The sequence below is a fragment of the Carassius auratus genome, chromosome 24 (genome assembly GCF_003368295.1).
Source record: "Carassius auratus strain Wakin chromosome 24, ASM336829v1, whole genome shotgun sequence".
Taxonomy (NCBI): Eukaryota; Metazoa; Chordata; class Actinopteri; order Cypriniformes; family Cyprinidae; genus Carassius; species Carassius auratus.
The window spans coordinates 16,870,512-16,883,068 of record NC_039266.1 but is presented as its reverse complement, the minus strand read 5'-3'; the positions used below and the strand labels follow the sequence as shown (position 1 = coordinate 16,883,068).

General features: G+C 35.1%; 2 protein-coding genes across 3 annotated transcripts; both read right to left on the bottom strand.

Annotated features, from left to right (window-relative positions):
- Positions 1–1,107: 1,107 nt before the first annotated feature.
- On the bottom strand, positions 1,108–2,395 carry tcf24 (transcription factor 24). Its single transcript, XM_026201783.1, has 3 exons — positions 2,302–2,395; positions 1,537–1,991; positions 1,108–1,306 (listed from the first exon to the last, which is right to left on the bottom strand). Exons 2-3 carry the CDS (start codon positions 1,972–1,974, stop codon positions 1,205–1,207), a joined length of 540 nt encoding a protein of 179 aa, XP_026057568.1. The 5' UTR covers positions 1,975–1,991; positions 2,302–2,395; the 3' UTR covers positions 1,108–1,204.
- Positions 2,396–3,903: 1,508 nt separating this feature from the next.
- Positions 3,904–10,427, bottom strand: LOC113042444 (protein phosphatase 1 regulatory subunit 42-like). Of its 2 annotated transcripts, XM_026201314.1 has the most exons (10): positions 10,392–10,427; positions 9,972–10,033; positions 9,334–9,507; positions 8,620–8,786; positions 8,337–8,475; positions 7,740–7,856; positions 6,182–6,299; positions 5,574–5,705; positions 5,075–5,207; positions 3,906–4,236 (listed from the first exon to the last, which is right to left on the bottom strand). In XM_026201314.1, exons 3-10 carry the CDS (start codon positions 9,463–9,465, stop codon positions 4,194–4,196), a joined length of 981 nt encoding a protein of 326 aa, XP_026057099.1. In that variant the 5' UTR covers positions 9,466–9,507; positions 9,972–10,033; positions 10,392–10,427; the 3' UTR covers positions 3,906–4,193. The 2 variants fall into 2 exon arrangements, with proteins under 2 accessions (XP_026057098.1, XP_026057099.1); XM_026201313.1 differs by lacking the exons at positions 9,972–10,033; positions 10,392–10,427 and adding an exon at positions 10,082–10,240 and having other exon boundaries at positions 3,904–4,236.
- Between the last annotated feature and the right edge of the window lie 2,130 nt (positions 10,428–12,557).

Here is a 12,557-nt window from a genome sequence, read left to right as displayed (position 1 = left end):
GTGTCAGGGGCGTTGCCTGTTACGTTGTTTGGGTTATTGGGCTACCTTGTTGAACGCATATCATTATATTTCTATCTCTCTCTCTTTTTTTTTTTTTTCAAATATAATTAATTACTCCAACGAACCGTTCGGTATACATAATGCGTACCGCGTACCGAACCGAAAGCGTCGTACCGAACGGTTCAATACGAATACGCGTATCGTTACACCCCTAATATATATATATGTGCACCCAGTAATTTAATAATAATATCCAAATAGTTTTCCTCTCAAGCAGATTTGCCTTTCTCAAGATTAAACATAGATAGTAATATAAACATTTAAATAAATAGATAAAAATAATCAATTTAGACTTTATTCTTTTATTATAAATTAAATCTCTTTAGAGGGTTCAGTATACCTTTAACAAACTTTCAGTGCACTCCATGATTAAGAACTTTAAAGATTTTTTACAAATGTTTCCATGAGAATGTTTGCATCACAAGAGATATATTAGAACTGTAGTTGAAGACAGGGATAAAAAAAATAATTAAAATCTTCGATATTAATAATGTTCAGTGCATGACAAATATTTTAAACTAATGTAATTATAATTTTCTTTTTGGGAATATAATATTTTGTACATTGTGAAGGATTTATCTTGATAATAATATGGATGATAATAATAATAAACCTGAGATCAGTGTGATTTTTAAGAATGATTTTATTCACTATTCCAAATGTGCTTTTCAAATGAAAAGAGGAAGGAGGAAAGGGAGGAGAAAAGGGAATGATGATGCTATTGTTGCGATTCTGACAGACCACTTCACATGACGAATGTTAGGTTGTTCACACATGCATTTAGTGCAAATGTTGTAACAGAAAGTGCATAGCCGACAGCTGAAGCATAACAGCTCATCAACCCCACACACGAATTCCAGACAGTTACAAGTACAGAACTGCAGAAACAGAATTCTGAGCAGACACCCAAGAGCACAAATTGTTTAATATTTTAATCTTATTTACATATTGGAAATAATTAGGATATATTAATATGCACAACACTCAGTTGTTTGCATGGCACAATAATCATCTTTTCAATGAATTTATTTAATTTGCCGCATAAAACAACCATGTTAAATTTTACAGACTACAACAATATTACTAAAACAATAACTTTAACCTTCATTCTTCATTACCTCAAAAAGTCTTATGTGCAAACGAACTATGTTTGAGATGTTGATGAAGATGCCCCTTGATTTTCATTTGAGTTACCCAGGAACTGTCCAGAGGCACCGACATATAATCTTGAACGCATCGGCCATTTCTAAAAGAAAAAAGCGACAAATAGAAACACTTAGTCAACTGCTTTAAAGAATTGCTATGCGTAATAAAGTGGATATTTTCAAGAAGCCTTGACCTTAACCTTAAAGTCTCTTTTTCAAAACTTTTAAGACTAAACACAAATGTTTTTTTTAATTAAAATGTATAAAATCTCACAATATTTTCGGTGTCAGAGTTCACTTTAATTCTAAAATATAGGCTAACTCGACTTACTTTCACAGGATGTAAGTAGCCATCTCCTTTAAGTGAGTTCAAAGCTTCAGTTTGTTTTGTGTTGTCCTCTTCCATCCCTTCTTCTTGCAATGTTCTTGTTAAATGCGCTATGTATGTGGTTGCCAGTATCAAGACGTCGAGTTTGGAGAGTTTGGTGTCCGGTGGCACCGACGGCAGTGTTCTCTGGAGCTCGAGGAACGCATGTCTGAGCGTCTGGACGCGACTCCTTTCGCGCGCTGCGTTGGCTGCCGCGGGTCTCCCTCTGCCACAGAGGCCACTAGACGGGACCACCCTGGTGCGGGACAGGGCCTCTGCGCGCCGGCTGTCCGCTGAGAGCGTGTCAGGACTGGGGCTCGAGTTAGGGCTTGATACGGGACTGTCATCCATAACTGTCACAGAACCAGTGCCATCCATACGAATCGACTGTCTTCCAACCATTGAAGTCACTTTTTAACCTGGTTAAAATTATACATAAAAAACACACATTAGTAAATAGCCAAACAGGCACTTTTATTCAAATATGCGAGAAAAACAGGTTACTGGCCATGAGATTTAAAAAAAAAAAAAAAAAAATCTCATGGCCATGGAGTCATTCAATGTCAAAGAAAGAAATATTAGACTAACAGACGCCTACAGAGTTTATGTTTTTCATTAAATAATTTCAGCAGAGAACATAACGTTTTAATATATATCCATTTTAAGAAGTAGGTTACATTGTTACTATAGTCAGACAATGAGAAGTTATTAAAATGTAAAGAAACTTACCTGTATTGTTAAAAGTGCTGTCCTATAAAACACACGTTAAGGCATGAAACCTCCAAAGCTCGGCAAAGAAATCCTGTTTAAAATAATAGTCCCTTTTTCGTTGCAAAATTATATATATATAACCAGTCGTGGTGCTGCGCGCGGAAGGTGCGGATATATGTCCGCGCACACGCACTGTCCTCACCTGAATGACTGCGTAAAGTCTCCTGAGCCTCTAATTTATCGGGGAACACAAAAAGCTGACAAGTGTTTCACTCCGGTGCAATTAATCAAAAGCCTTTAAAACTCTGGCAACTCGAGCCGTTCTCCAGTGTTTCCCTTAGCATCGGTCGGTAGGAGGGCACAGTTCATTTTTCGACGCCAGAGGCAGTATATTTCGGTCCACCCAGAGTTGCTTTGCAAACCACAACTTTTGAATTTTATATGAAATATTGTTTATTAAATAAATAAATACCCATTTCTTCTTGATTGGCTTTGTTTGGTGACCATGAATGTGGTTTGTCAGACCCAAGCATTCTATTTTTAAGCTGCCAAACAAATTCTATCAGATCGTCTGCACGGTGATCTTAACTCTTCTTTAACATTTTAAAAGGGATATTGATATTATAATTTTGAGCCGCAGACATCGGCTTCATTTCCTGGGACAAAGCCAATAAATAAACTCTAAACACTGCAATCAACTGGCATGCTTGAGGAAATTCTTGTGAGACTCCTAAATTAATCATTCTGTTTTCCGCAAAACGGAGATGTGGGAGAATTAATGAATGGAATTATTCATAACATGTATATCTGAGACTGTTCTTAATAAACATTGTTTTTGTAAGGATGAAGTAACAGTATTGCCCCCAGGCCAATAATTATGAACCAGAGCAAATGAGGTTAAGTACGCTTCTCTGTCTAATTACTCTACATCTTTCAGAGGTTATACCCTGGTGTAGATATTAGTATATTATACGCAGGAATTACTGTATTCAGCGCGTATGTCTAAATGTTATTATAGAATCCGTTTTACATTTAATATAAATACCATTCCAGTTTAGAACGCAGTGTCCATGATGTTTATAAGCTTGCTGTAGCTATAATGTGCATGTTGAAATGAATCCTCAGTATAAAGAAAAAAAAAACCTTTTGAATCTAAATGATAAATGTGCAATTATAATATAAACTTTTTTAATCACTTATTTAACTAATTTCATGCTTTAAATTAGATAAGTTCTTTAGCTAATTTAAAGCAGGATGCAGTGAGATTGGAGCATTAATTTGTTGAAGCACTTAAAAATATAATAAATATAAAAAAAAGAAAAGAAAAATACCAATCAGAAGGTATGTTTGATGATGTAATTACCAAATAACTAAAAGCATAATCCAACCTAAAAAAGAGAAAATTAAACTACATATGTAGTACAGTGTGCAATTTCTGACATTTTCAATGACATAAAATCTAATTTGAGATTTTGCTCTTAGCTATAATGTAACCAGAAAAAATAAAATCTAAAATCTATTTGTATTATATTGAATGAATGACATTGTTGTATATATCTTTACCTTCTAAAGAATAATGTACAAAACATGGTGGTATTTAAAGATATTTTTTCAGCATCTTGAAAAGTTAATTTATTAAAAGCAAACAAATATTTAGATATACAATCTCAGAATTTCAAACAGAATATGAAAATGCAAAATAGGCAGTGTACAAGAGAGTGTATTCTTACACAATGGAGAAGCTGCTCAGATATTCACATTTGATAAAACTATTAAAGCTTTACTGAACGTTTTCCAGAAAACTCCTAACACACCAAGCTAAGTGTGTATGTGAGCGATTGACTTTTGAGTCAAATTTATAAAGCCAAAAGGACAGTGATAAAAGGTTTTTAATCAGTAGTTTCATATTTTCAGAGTCTGCCTGTCCGCACTGGAATATACATCCCTCTTGACCTGTGAACACATCAGAACAATCATTAATTATATTAAATAAATGAAATGCTGTAAATTATCACAAAAGTACCCCACAATATTTGTTGACTTTCATGCTTATGCATTTTGTATTAATAGTAATAAAAACAGCCTAGAACATAATAAAATGCTGGCACACATGCTTTAAAACACGCTTCTGTAAATTATGACTAAATATCCTTCTGTTACTGGACCCCTATAATAACATAGTAAACAGCTAACTAGGACTTTAAACAACTGTCATTCAGCATTATCATTCCTATTACTCACACATTAGTGCCCTTGCTCGTGCAGTTTTCTCTTATAAGTACAGAAACATTCAGTTCATATTTATTGTAGTTACATCAACAAATAATTTCTGCATTTCAGAGGCCACACACTGGTAAATCAACTGAAATGATAACTATAGGATTAACATGTTTAGGACATCAGACATCAAAAGGGAATGATTTGTGCAGTACAACTGTAGATTATGTCACATTACACAGCGCAGAACAATGGTTAACCTCAGGCTAGTCTAAAGGAGAAAGCTGTTTATTTGCATGGGTGCGAAAAATAAGACTCACACAACTTGACAAGTAGCAGGCATTTATCCATCATGTCTGAAGTTAACATGTAACCTTTCTCTGATAGCATTTATCCCAGAATCTATTTCTTTTTTTTTTTAATGTAAGATGATTTGTAAAAAAAAGTATTTTTATTAATGTATTCAAATATAGCTTATAAAATTTGATTTAAATTTTTTTTTTTCATTGGCCGCAGATTATGTAAAGAATAAGGGAGTCTTGTTAATAAAACAGAGATTTTTGATTGTTCCTACCTTCTTCCTCTGCTGTCTCCTTGTACTTGATCTGTCCGAAATGTGACGCCCGGCTTCCCATATTCTGACGGCTTACTCAGAGAGCTGCTGCGGTCATGGGCAAAGGGATGTTCGGGGCCCACGCCAAAGTCAGCTACAGCAAACAGGGGTAACTCACACATTGTCATAAAACTGAAACAAGGCTTACTTAACCACATACTGATAATATACAACCACAAAATGGATAAATGTGTTAAAAGCAAGAAAATCTTGTGGATATTATAAATGACTGGAAAATTAAGAAAACAAAATGAAAGTGACACTGCAGTGCACTCAGCTCAGAAATTCAGTAAATTAAATAACGGTGACATGTTAGGGCACTATTTTTCATAGTATGTAAAGCCATACTTCAATAATATATTTAACATTTATTTTGAGGGTCTATAATTCATCAATGGAAATAATTGTTAGTAACTGAATAAAAATGTAAAGAAAACAAAATTGCAACAAATATTCATACTTGTAAGTTGATTCGTGATTTGTTCTTTGATGTCTTCTCCATCATCTAATTTCTTCTTTGCATCTTTAGAGGCTTTCCACTTGATTAGAAACTGCCTAGACAGTTCATTTATTTGTTTTCCATCAAGATCCTCTAAATCCCAGGAAAAACATAGTTTATGTGTATAATTTCACTTAAGAATTATAGAAAATTCATAAACAGTACAAAAACAACTGTTATTGAAATAACTATAATTAAAATGCTAAACATCACTGAAATGTTATAAAAAATTATAAATAAAATTAATACGTAAAATAATAAAATAAATTATAAGTATAATAATAATTAAATTACATAATGAAGGCCAAAAAAAGCATTCATAAATAATGTCAAATGACTCCATATTGGGGCTGTCAAAGCAATTAATCACATCCAAAATAAAATTGGTTTAAAAAGTTTACTTTTGTGTGTGTGTGTTTGTATATATATATATATATATATGCATGTATGTGTGTGTGTTTATTTATACACACATTATGTAAACAAAAAGTTTTATTTTGGATACAATTAATTGGGATTGATCGATTTGACAACCCTACTCATCACAAGTTAGCGATGCTATTTCTCACCTAGAATTTTGCAGGCAGTTATTAATCTGTCCCTGTATTTAGGTTTGTGAGACACAGGATTTCTATTCAGATCCAGCAGCCGCAGTTGAGGCCACTGGCTGAACACGGTCTCTAATTCCTGAAAGCATAAATAAAGGCATAACATTGTACTTTTAATCAGTATAAAACTAAATAATTAGTAGACACAGTAAATGACTATCATCTCAAAACTTTCCAAAAAAGTAGTTGCATGCTGTAAAAATCCTGCGACACAGATTTAACAGAAGATGTGCATGGTTAAAAATTATCAGGGCATTATATTTAAGACAAAGTTTTCAGAAAATTTTTCAGAAGAAAAACAAAATTCAGAGGGTAAAAAGTATAAACAAGACATCAGCTTGTTTTAATAAATACTGTCACTTGGACTGCGTGACTAACAAGTTCCCCTGGGCAGTAGTCCTCAAGCATGTTGTCTGCAGTGTATGTTTATCTAAGGACACATTAATCCAGGCTGGAAATATGAATACTCTCTGGACACGCTCTGATTGTTCATTGCCTTCCTGTCTCAACTAAAGTGCTTCCACTTTTCAGTCCGCGTGCAATCAGCTCTAGCGGGACCCCAGCGAGCCGCGCGCTCTCAGGCTTTGATAAATGATCGTGTCAGGTCTGTCACTCTGAGGGCTTGGCTGGGAACTGCCCAGCGCCAAATTGCCCTCCCATGCGCGGGAGTGCTGAATACTGGGCTCTTTCCAGCCCCACACTGGGTTAATGATGGCCAGTTATGAACCTGTATTTGACCAGTGCTTCGATCCCTATCTGCACCGTCTGGCCGTGCGCCACTAACAGCCTCTGCAGTACCCATTTGTCACTCGGCTGACTGCCTGTCATAATCTATTTTAAAAATCCATAATGTTTCCACTGGAATTGGACCAAACTGTGTAAGGGAGGAATTGATCCTTTGGGTGCTGTCGTCGCTGAATCAATAGTGGCAAAGGGGTTGTATAAATTAAAGGAGATATCTGCTAAACATGAAAGCTTCCTCTGACACATGGATCACTATTATCGGTGGCAGTTGCTGAGATTGTCTTTTGAGCTGTTGGACAAAGTTACCAAGCTGCTTTTCTACAGAGGCGTTCGGAAAGTGTTCCTTCACCATTTCTTTTAGTCATTGAATGTGTGATATCAATAGGCTGGAAAATCCCTTTTCCAGAAAAGGTTACTTTTCAGCTTTAGTTTCACTAAATGTTTGGCTCAAATTGGTTTTTAATACAAGACTGAAGCTTTAAGGGGCACTCAGTGTATTTCAGAGGAAAATCAGTTCACTAAGGAAGGAGGAAAACTTGTGCTTGTTTAAATTGTCAGCAGAAGCTGTCCCTGGAGACCAGGCCGCTGATTTGTTGAATAATTCTGACCCTGTGCAAGTCTGGAGACTGTTGGAAGGATTTGCAGGATTAGGTTTTGCACTGCTCTGCCTCTATCATCTCACACTTCATAGGAACATACAACTTTGTCATGTCTAGACAGAACAAAAATTCTTTATAAGTATCTTTTTTATGTAAAAAAAAAAAATCACATTTACCAGTATGTCCTGTAGCTGGTTATCGGTAGCGAAAAGATGGGTCAGCTTTCGGAGAGGGGCCAAGTCCCATATTTCATCAATGTTATTTCTGCTGATATTCAGAATGCACAGAGTTTCCTGAAAGAATTCAATATTAATATAATTAATAATGCACTTTAGATTTAAAACCAGTCCCACTTCAGGTGAGCCAATGAAGATTTCACTGTGTTCGTAAAAGGAGAGCATTTAGGAATCTCTTGGCAGGGATAAAATTGGGTGCACTTATACTTGCAATTTCATTAATTATCAAAATAAACAAAATTCCCAACTTTTCGGTTTGTTTTCCCATAGCCAGGGCGGTAAACACTCCCTGTTGATCTGTCAGACAAGGAGGCAGCCACAGAGACCTCTTTTACCCGCATCAAATTTTGCACAGAACTGCTTTGATACACATCTTGGTCCACGAATCCTACGTCTCTCATCTGATTCTGACAAGCAAACTCTCAGGACATAGTGCTATATCAATCTAAATATAAAGTGCAGAAGACTGTAGATACCATGAAACACCCTCTGTAAGGCTTTTCACTGAGGTGAATGTTAAAGCAATGAACTACTTACAGAGAGGCTACAAATGGAACGGGGGTCAAAGACCAGCTTTTCTCCACGGGGTAGTTTCTGACCTTCCACATGCAGCTCCTTCAGGCTTTTCAGCTCATCTAATCCCTCCACCACAGTGATGCTGTTACCTCCCAAGAAACTCAAATATAGAAACATTACTAGTTACATTCATGGCCTTTTAATAGTGCTGTATGTATATTTTCAATGGAAAATATTAACGGCACTGTTCAAATTTCAATGCAAGCAAGAATTTATTAATATGCTTGTACTATCATATACTTACAGTTTGGAGAGCTTATGGAGAGATGAGAGGTTCTCTATGCAAGAGATGTTGTTATTTTGCATATATAAGTGTGTAAGGTTTGAGGCGAATCCCAAATTGCAGATTTGTGATATTTGGTTGTCATATAGATAGAGGACTGTGAGGTTTCTACACATTGATAGATCATCCTACAAATGAAAAAGGGGAATAATAATCAGAAAACATACTACTCAAAAGTTTGGAATACATTTTTTTGAAGTTTTTTAAATTAGTCTTTTAAGCTTACCAAGGCTGCGTTTATTTGATCAAACAATACAATAAAAATATAATATTTTGAAATATTACTACAATCTAAAATAACAGTTTTCTGGTTTACTACTGTATATTTTGAAATGTAATTAATTCCTGTGATCGCAAAGCTGAATTTTCAGCAGCAATTTCCCTAGCCTTCAGTGTCACATGATCCTATAGAAATCATTCTTATTCATTAGAAGTCCTTTATTAATCATTCTTAATCAAATTCTAATTATTATCAATGTTGAAAACTGTTATTTGTTTTTTTTGGAAACTGTGATACATTTTAAAGATTATTTGATTAATATAATTTTACCGTCACTATTGATCAATTTAATGCATATATGCTGGATAAATTTGTTTATTTTGATTGTACTGTAATATTGAAATTGAAACTTGAATATTAAATGGAATTTTAATATGTTTGAACTAAAGACTTACAATGTCTTCTATACTTCTGTTTGAGAAGTTGAGATGGGTCAGCTTCTTCAGATACTGCTGGAGAGATTCGCTTCTGCAGGCTTTTGAGAAACTGTTTGATTTTGCGATCAGATGAACTGTTAGACGGACCATAATGACTGAGTGCGCAAAAATCTCACAGGATAGATTTCTCTTCTGCTGAAAAGCATGTCAAGGGAAGAGGGAGATTTATTAGAAAACACTAAAGCAATGCATATAGAAACATAATCGAATACATTTTAAGCACTGACCTCAGTAGATTTTAATAAGAATGTCTTTAAATAAGGTATAATTGATGAGGTGACCATTATTTCTTTGATGATGTGCATTTTAGAGACAGTATAGTCAATTGACCCTTAAACCTTTGTCAAAATACATATTTTTGAATAGTGGGAACCCAAGGCCAAAGGTGAAATAGACATGTGACCTAGGATTAGCATAAAGGGAGATCTCTTCTCCCCACAAAAAAAAGAAAGAAAAGGAACAACTGCAAAAACAAAAAAAAAACAAAAAAAAAACAATCCAATCATCTTGAGATTTATATTGTCTGTAAGCTTGACCCTACACATCTGCTGTGCTGTATTATATAAAACCAATCCAGACTTACAGTAACACCTTACCAGAAAGGCCTCCTTGGAAAGACCTTGGATGATATTTTACTCCAAATGCTTTCTATATTTTCCTGTCAAACACAGACATTGAACACTACAGAAGTAAAGGGAATACATACATCAACACATGACAGCAGGTCGGTTTTACACTTGATCTCCGAGCAGTAGACTATGGGGAGATGACATGGAGAGCCTCTTAAAATCAATAACTTTCTGTGGTTAAACTCCAGGGAACTGGATGGAGACAGCAGTTTGCCAATCATTATAATATACTGCAGTATATTTAACAATATATTGAAATTTACACTCTTGTTACTAATAGACAAAGACAAGCAAATTAGGCTTCTGTTGGCCTACAATTATAACCGCAAACAGAAAAGGCACTTACGAACAGCTGATAGAGTAGAAATAAAATGAAACTTTTCTTACATTAATCCTCAAATCCTATACATTAACGGTCGTCAGCTATAAACGCTAAGTGGTTTGCTGCTCTGAAGTCTTTTCTCTTGTCGGCTTTGTTTAGGAAGTGAGAGCTGATGTTGCCATGGCGACGAGACGCGAGCGCAAGGTCAACTTGCACGCGCAATTGTTTCGAAGCGCATTCTCAACAGAAATAGTTACGTTTTTAATTGTTTTAAATGCCGTGTGAGTTTTAGAACACGATGTTCATCGCATTTTTGTGTGAAAATTTGAAAGAATGTTTTTACAGATGTTGTTAAAATGTATTTAAGATAGCGCATGTGTTTGTTATCAGTAATTTTCAAGCATTCATGTTTCAAATAAATTTAAATAATAATAACACAAATGAACGACCGGTCTATGATATAATTTAATTATTATTATTATTATTATGGTTCATGCAAAAATGAAAGTTTTCAAAAAATGTAGCTTGTTCTCGCATCGAATTTGTGGATTTTTGCCTGAAGTTGTGTTGAGACAGCTTTTTTTGCTCTTGTGATGATGACAAGGGTTTTATTCAATAAAGGATTAGATTAAATAATTCATGAGTTCAGCCAAAAAAGTATATTTACCATCAGGTCATACAAAATGAGGATGAGCTTTTTTCTTAACCAGAACAGATTTGGAGAAATTTAGAATAGCATCACTTGCTCATATATGGATCCTCTGCAGTGAATGGGTGCTTTCAGAATTATTTCAAACAGGTGATAAAAACATCACAACAAGCCACATGATTTCAGTTCATCAGTTAACATTTTGAGGAAAGCTGCAGGTTTTTAAGAAACAAATCCATCTCTCTCTCTCTCTCTCTCTCTCTTTTTTGTTGCTTTTATTAGGACAGTACAATATATAGACAGGAAGCAAAGTGGGAGAGAGAGAAAGAGGGGGTTGGGATTGGGAAAGGTCCGCCAGCCAGGATTCAAACTCGGGATCCCCGAAGCACAATGGTGCTATGTGTCGGCACACTGCCCACGAGGTTATTGGCACCAACTTAAAAAATTATAAAATGAAGAGGTTAAATTACACACTAAAAAACTAGTGTCTAGAGGATTGAAGAGAGAAAGACAATTGTTGGAAATGAAAAACTAGGATTTAACCAAAACCTCTGGCCACCCTTGAGGCTTAAAGTAGACGAGACCCTCTGTTGAAATCAGAAACCATGTTTTATCAACTTCAGCTGGTAGAACCACACATTTCCCCAAATTTGCAACCTCAAACTGCTGTCCCTAATAATGCAGATCATTTTTAGAGAAGTGCGGTGGCTTCGGTGAACTGAGTCACTGCGGTGACCCATGCATTGTTTTATTTGGTGGAAGAATGTGCTTCCTGAGACTGAGACTTGCCTCCATTTATGTATGCAGAATATTTGGCAGAAAGGAAATGTTGCTTTGGTTGGTTTAGGGATGCAGAGGGGGAGTTCTGCCCTTTTCAGACTCTCCTCTGGGCATTGAACACTTTTCACCTCCTCACTACCATGCTTGATGAGATTATTATGGTCCAAAGAAAACATCAATGCTACCAAATATCTTGAGGTCATTGGTCCCAAAGGCTAGTTTAAACATTAGCCTTGTGAACAACAGCCACTGCCCATTATCTGTTCTCATCACTCAGATATATTCACTTAATCAAATATCAATCATAGTTCATAATACTTATTATTTTAAAACATGTTTGCTTTGGGTTCAGAAAATGAAGTGGAATTCCAATAAATTTTAGAAGACTCTTGAAAACATACTTTATAATTGAGTTAATGGATTTCACTGATGTTAGTTCACTTATGGAAATCATAATATACTTAGGCTTAGTTATATTTCAACTCATTTATATTCTTCTGCTCCTTATTCTTTACTGCACGTATTAAAAAAATGCTTATGCGGTGATGATTATAAGATTAATTTGTAATTCAAATGGGTGAAATAAGGAACATATGAATAGGATTTTTTGATGACTATGATTTTAAAGGAATAGTTCATGCAAAAATAATTTTTTTCTAAAAATGTACTCGCTCTCAGGTCATCAAATTTGTGGATTTTGGCCTGAAGTTGCAGCAAGAATGTTTTTGCTTGTGATGACGACCAGTGTTTTATTCCGTAGAGGATTAAATTAATTAAAGGAATAGTTCAGCCAGAAACGCAG

Excerpts from the sequence above, each read along its gene's own strand:
- LOC113042444 (XM_026201313.1), bottom strand. The coding sequence starts at position 10,225 with ATGATTGGCAAACTGCTGTCTCCATCCAGTTCCCTGGAGTTTAACCAC. Across the intron at positions 9,508-10,081 it reads ACCTGCTGTCATGTGTTGAT|AAGAGAAATCTATCCTGTGA; the intron begins GTATGTATTCCC and ends GCTTTTCAGCAG. Across the intron at positions 6,300-7,739 it reads ACCAGCTACAGGACATACTG|GAATTAGAGACCGTGTTCAG; the intron begins GTAAATGTGATT and ends TTATGCTTTCAG.
- tcf24 (XM_026201783.1), bottom strand. The coding sequence starts at position 1,974 with ATGGTTGGAAGACAGTCGATTCGTATGGATGGCACTGGTTCTGTGACA. Across the intron at positions 1,307-1,536 it reads GCTACTTACATCCTGTGAAA|AAATGGCCGATGCGTTCAAG; the intron begins GTAAGTCGAGTT and ends TTTTTCTTTTAG.